General features: G+C 53.5%; 1 protein-coding gene across 1 annotated transcript in view; it reads right to left on the reverse strand.

Moving 5' to 3' along the window:
• Positions 1-5,260, reverse strand: part of FRK (fyn related Src family tyrosine kinase) — a 96,799-nt gene extending 91,539 nt beyond the window's left edge. Inside the window, exon 1 of the mRNA XM_055329637.1 lies at positions 4,905-5,260. Coding sequence (XP_055185612.1) covers positions 4,905-5,260 — 356 coding nt within the window. The remainder of the gene's footprint in view (positions 1-4,904) is intronic.
• Between the last annotated feature and the right edge of the window lie 740 nt (positions 5,261-6,000).

Consider the following 6,000-nt stretch of genomic DNA (forward strand, 5'->3'; position numbering starts at 1 on the left):
TCTCTCTGTCTCTCATGAATGAATGAATGAATGAATGAATGAATGAATAAACCACTGGGCATAAGAAACATAAAAGGAGTTCTGAGTAACCAGACTCTGAGAGCAAGGGTTCTGAGAAATTTCATGTCGAAGATGTTGAAGACTAGCACTCATCTATGAAAGTATCTAGGAATTCAAATCAAAATTAAGGCAAATACAATAATTTTTCTTAGAAATAGTCATTAAGAATGGTTTTAGGGCAGCCTGGGTGGCTCAGCGGTTTAGTGCTGCCTTCGACCCAGGGTGTGGTCCTGGAGACCCAAGATCGAGTCCTGCGTCGGGCTCCCTGCATGTGTTTCTCCTCCCTGTGTTTCTGCCTCTCTCTCTGTGTGTGTGTCTCATGAATAAATAAATAAAATCTTTAAAAAAAAAAGAATGGTTTTATTACATCACTTAATGCAAGATATGTAGAAAATATAAAGCATTTCAAGGTGGAATAACAATCAAGTACTAGATTGCTTTATCTTTTCACAATAGTATAGTTCTCGTTTTTTTTTTAACATCTCTACTTCTTGTATTAAAAACAAACAAAAAAATGCTAAAACCTTCAACTGATTTGCCCTGGCACTGATAACTCCAGAAGTATCTGCACTGTTTTCTCATTCGGGCAAGTCAAGAATAAAAACACAAACAGATAAATACTAACATGCGCTGCATTAAACTAGTCTGATTAGGAGTTAGATGACTCAGTTTTCACCGGTTTCCCATTACCTCTCATCCCACACATGTAAATATAAACAATCGCCTTTACTCAACACTATACACAGAGCTCACTGTAAAATAAACCACGTTAACTTCCACAGTATTTAAAAAACTATGAAATGCAACTTTGAAAAATTCAATGAAGAAAGACATTAAAAAGCCATCTTTGTGTAGCTCCCCGGCTACGAAGGCTGTGAGTGGGCCACGTGGATACCCTTCACTCAGGAGACTGTTCACTGCTTACCCGCTAAGTTTAAATCACTACCCCTTGAAATGGCCTGGAATTATGAGGCTGCAGCTACCTGCACTGGAACTATTGAAGAATTTAGCCATTTGGGGATCCCTGGGTGGCGCAGCGGTTTGGCTCCTGCCTTTGGCCCAGGGCGCGATCCTGGAGACCCGGGGTCGAGTCCCACGTTGGGCTCCCGGTGCATGGAGCCTGCTTCTCTCTCTGCCTGTGTCTCTGCCTCTCTCTCTCTCTCTCTCTGTCTGTGTGACTATCATAAATAAATAAAAATTAAAAAAAAAGAAATGTTAAAAAAAAAGAATTTAGCCATTTGGTGGCAAGAACCCTCTTTGAGAACCTAGGTTCATAGATGACGGCCATCGTGTACACTTAAATGAAAAGAAATAACCCAGGCTGACCAACATCTTCTGGGCATCGAGCTTTTATGCCAGTGGATGTGAAGATCCCAAGGGGAGCCCGATATAGAGATACAGGTTGGTAGTGACACACGGAAACACCGCTGAGAACCAATTCCAAGAGGAAACAAGGAAGGCAGTAATCCCTCTGACATTGGTCCTCACAACATTTTTCTAGCTCTGTCTCCTGAAGCAAGAAATAAAAGCAAAACTAACCTATTGGGACTACATCAAAATAAATAGTTTCAGCACAGAGAAAGAAACAATCACAACTAAAATGCAACCCATGAATGGGAGAAGATGTTTGGAAATAATATCTAACAAAGGGTTGGTATCAAAAATATATAATGAACTGATACAACTTAATACCCCAAAAAAAACAAATAACCCAATTTAAAAAAAGGGCAGAAGATATAAGCAGACATTTCTACAAAGACCTTCCAGAGCCAAGAGACTCATGAAAAGATGCTCCATATCCCTCATCATCAGGGAAACGCAAATCACAACTATAATGAGCTATCACCTCGCACCTTGAGAATGGCTAAAACCAAAAACACAAGAAACAACAAATGGGGGCTAGAATGTGGAGAAAAAGGAACACTTGTGCACTGTTAGTGGGGATGCAAACTGGTGCAGCCACAGAGGAAAACAGTACGGAGCTTCCTCAAACAAAAATAAAACCATCCTGTAATCCAGTAATCACACAACTGCATATTTACTAAAAAAAAAAAAATACCAAAACACTAATTCAAAGGGATACATGCAACTGTATGTTTATTGGAGGATTATTCACAATAGCCCAACTATGGAAGCTGCCCAAGTGTCCATTGGTAGATGAATGGATAAAGATCTGATACAGATAGACGAGAGAGAGAGAGAGGGAGAGAGAGAGAGAGAGAGATCTACGCAGATAGCAAGATAGATGATGGATGGATGGATGGATAGATAGATAATGGAATATGATACAGTCGTAAAAGAATGAAATCTTGCCATTTGCAACATGGATGGAGCCAGAGAGTATAAAGGGAAGAGAAATCAGTAAGTCAGAGAAAGACAGACACCATGTGATCTCATATGTGAAATTCAAGAAACAAATGAACAAAGGGAAAGAGAGAGAGTAAGACCAGCAAACAGATTCTTAACTAGAGAGCCAACACGGCTACCAGAGGGGATGTGGGTGGGGGGATGCGGGAAATCGGGGGTGAGGATTAAAGAGTGCCCGAGTCATGATGAATGAAAGACGGAATGATAAGAATATTGGTAGATTACGAGTTCAAGACTCTGCCCTTGATATTCTGGTCTTCCTTTGTGCAGAATGCACAGGGGCTGCCGAACATCGAGCGTACCTAACGCCGGACCTACTGCACCCTAAACATGGAGGAGTAAGAACATAAAGTAAGCGCTCAGGGAATAGGTATTTCCTGGGACCCCTGGGTGGCTGAGCAGTTAAACTCCTGCCCTCGGCCCAGGGCGTGACCCCGGGGAGCCGGGATCGAGTCCCACATCGAGTCCCTGCATGGAGCCTGCTTCTCCCTCCGCCTGTGTCTCTGCCTCTCTCTGTGTCTCTGTCTCTCATGAATAAATAAAATCTTTTTTTTTACACCGCATCATTATTTTTAATGTCCAATGTTTATAATATGAGGGCCGGGGCTTTCTCCTCAACTCAAGTTTATAAATTTTCAATTGGCTTGTGAGGCCCATAGGGATATTTCTTCTTGTCTAATTTGGTTTCTGGGAAGACTTCATTCAGGTCCTCAATGGTCATCTGATCAGATGTATTATGTTCTTCGTCCTCTCCAGCTCTTTTTCATATTCTTCAATCCTGGCCTTTGAGAGAGACAGAAACTCAGCACAGCTTTTCACATCTTCTTTTTCCCCAGCATCCACCTGGACAGTGTATTTATCCTCTGGCACAGGAACCTTCAGGGCATTAAACTTCTTCTCAAAGTCATCTACCAAGCCGGCCTCTGCCACATTGGCCTTGTAGTAAGCCCAGTCGACAGCAGGTGGTTTCTCAGGAAGAGCAGCCAACCTGGAGGCAAGCATCTCATTCCAGGATTTCAGGGAGTTGGCAATGGCCTTCTGGTTTCGGGGTATGATCTCCCCAAAAGCGACCCAGTCAATGGTTTTTAGAGCAACTTTTCGCCCAGCCATCTTGAGATCCTTCCCCGACCCCCAATAAAATCTTTTTTTAAAAAAAAAAGAATAAGGTATTTCCTATAGATTATCCCAGAAAACAAATGTTTACACATATGATTGTGGCATTTGAGAACAAGTCCACTCACCAGAAGTCTAGATTTCAACTCATTTCCACTTATGTACAAAAGAAGGCCTGGGGTTGGAAGGAATCTCCGCGATTACCCGGCTTGCTCGGATTTGTATTTGGGTCTGGACAGCGGCAGTGCTGCCCCAAAGGCACCTCCTTGCCGTTTTACTCCTGGGCAAGGAGCGGATGGCGCGGCCCTCCTAGAAAGGGGAGCGCTGTGAGAACCCCCGGGCCCCCCGGGCGTCTTTCCTCTACTGAGGGTCCATCTGTAAAATGGGTCCTGAGCGCCCTTCCCGGCCTTGGGTCTCGCTGGAACCGGCAAGAGCAGGGTCGGGGCCAGTCGGTCCCCACTTGCTCCTGCTCCTGCTCCTGCTGAACCTCGTGTCCGCCGTCGGCCGGGCTGCACCTCCTTCACGTCCACCTGCCAGGAGCGCAGCCCCCGTCTCCCGCTCGCAGGACCACACAGCCAGGCCCCGCATCGGCCCGATGGTGAGGGGACAAGGGCGTCCAGCCTTCCTCTGCGCGGCCACCACGGTTCTCAGGGATTTCTTCACCAGCCCCTGGGGGACGCGGCCGTCATATCGTCCTTCTTGGTGGAACCTCCTAAGTACCTGGCGCTGCCAGCCTGTGACCATGATGACCTCGAGCGCATCACTGGTGGGGGCGCGAGTCCCCACCTGCGCTCCCAGGACGAGGTCTGGGCGCGGTCGCACCGGGAAGGGGCAGTGAAAACTTAGCACCCCGGGTGCTCGCAGGCCCTGTGGGTGCCCAGGTGGGCCAGGGCGCTCGCGGGCCCTGTGGGTGCCCAGGTGGGCCAGGGCGCTCGCGGGCCCTGTGGGTGCCCAGGTGGGCAGGGGCTGGAGCTTCAGAGGTCTCCAGACCCAGAGAGCTGGACTTGGCTTTGACAGTGTGACTTGAGGGAGGCCTGCGGCGCCCCTGTGAGGGCCAGGCCGTCATCCCCACTGGCCCCGACCCTGCTCCTGCCCGCGTACTCACTGCTCATCTGCCGGCAGGTGCGCTCCCCCTCCCCCTGCCCGCGTACTCACGGCTCCGCCTGCGGGCAGGTGCGCCCCCTCCCCTTTCCCCCTCCCCCGCCGCGTACTCAGGGCCCGACCTGCCCGCAGGTGCTCCCCCTCCCCTATCCCCCTCCCCCGCCCGCGTACTCACGGCTCCGCCTGCGGGCAGGTGCGCCCCCCTCCCCCCTCCCCTCCCCCACCCCCCTCCCCCCCCCCCCCCCGCCCGCCCGCGTACTCACGGCTCCGCCTGCAGGCTCCGGTCCTCCGCCAGGTAGTTGGAGGGCACGTAGCCCTGCGGCCGCCCCGCGCCGCGCCCGTCCAGCCGCCGGGCCAGCCACCAGCCCTCCAGGGACGCGTCCAGCACCTGCAGCCGCTCGCCGGCGCGGAAGCTCAGGTCCTCCGCCGTGCGGGCCCGGTAATCGAACAGCGCCACGAAGTAGCGGCCGCCGCCGGGCTGCGGACCCCGCGTCGGGGCGGCGTCGGGGCGGGCGCGGGCCCCCGGGTTCCCGATCACCAGCGGCTTCTCGGGCTCGCGGCCCGCGCAGGGCAGCCAGCGCCGCAGGTGCGCGCACAGCCGCACGCAGGTGCCGCCCATGGCTGCTCCCCCGCCCTGCGGAGCCCCTCGCAGGGCTGCAGGGCCCTGCTCGGTCCGCGGGCGCACCTGCCGCCGCCCGGGGCGAGGCTGCTCGCAGCAAACCTGGCACGGGGCGGCCCCTGCGGACGGACGGAGGAGCCCCCTCGCCTGCGCCCTGCCGGTCCGCGGGCGCAACAGGTGGGCCCGCCCTCCGCCCGCCCCGCCCGCAGCGCGTTCCTAAGCCCGTCCCTAACCCCCGCCCGCAGCGCGTCCCTAGGCCCGTCCCTAACCTCCCGCCAGCTGCACCCCGCAGCGCGTCCCTAAGCCCGTCCCTAACTGCCCGCCAGCAGCACGTCCCTAGGCCCGTCCCTAACCTCCCGCTAGCAGTGCACCCGCACTACGTCCCTAAGCCCGTACCTAACTGCCCGCCTGCAGCACGTTGCTAGGCCCGTCCCTAGGCCCGTCCCTAACGCCCACCCAGCAGCGTCCCTAGGCCGTCCCTAACTGCCCGCCACCAGCACGTCCCTAGGCCCGTCCTTAATCTCCCGCTAGCTGCGCCCTGCAGCACGTCCCTAGGCCCGTCCCTAGGCCCATCTCTAACCACCCAACCCGCAGTGTCCCTAAGCCCATCCCTAACCTCCCGCCGGCAACGCATCCCTAAGCCCATCCCTAACCCCCTGCCCACAGCACGTCCCTAGGCCCATCCCTAACCGCCCACCCCGCAGCGTCCCTAGGCCAGTCCCTAACCTCCCGCCAGCTGC

The sequence above is a fragment of the Nyctereutes procyonoides genome, unplaced genomic scaffold (assembly GCF_905146905.1).
Source record: "Nyctereutes procyonoides isolate TBG_1078 unplaced genomic scaffold, NYPRO_anot_genome, whole genome shotgun sequence".
Taxonomy (NCBI): domain Eukaryota; kingdom Metazoa; phylum Chordata; class Mammalia; order Carnivora; family Canidae; genus Nyctereutes; species Nyctereutes procyonoides.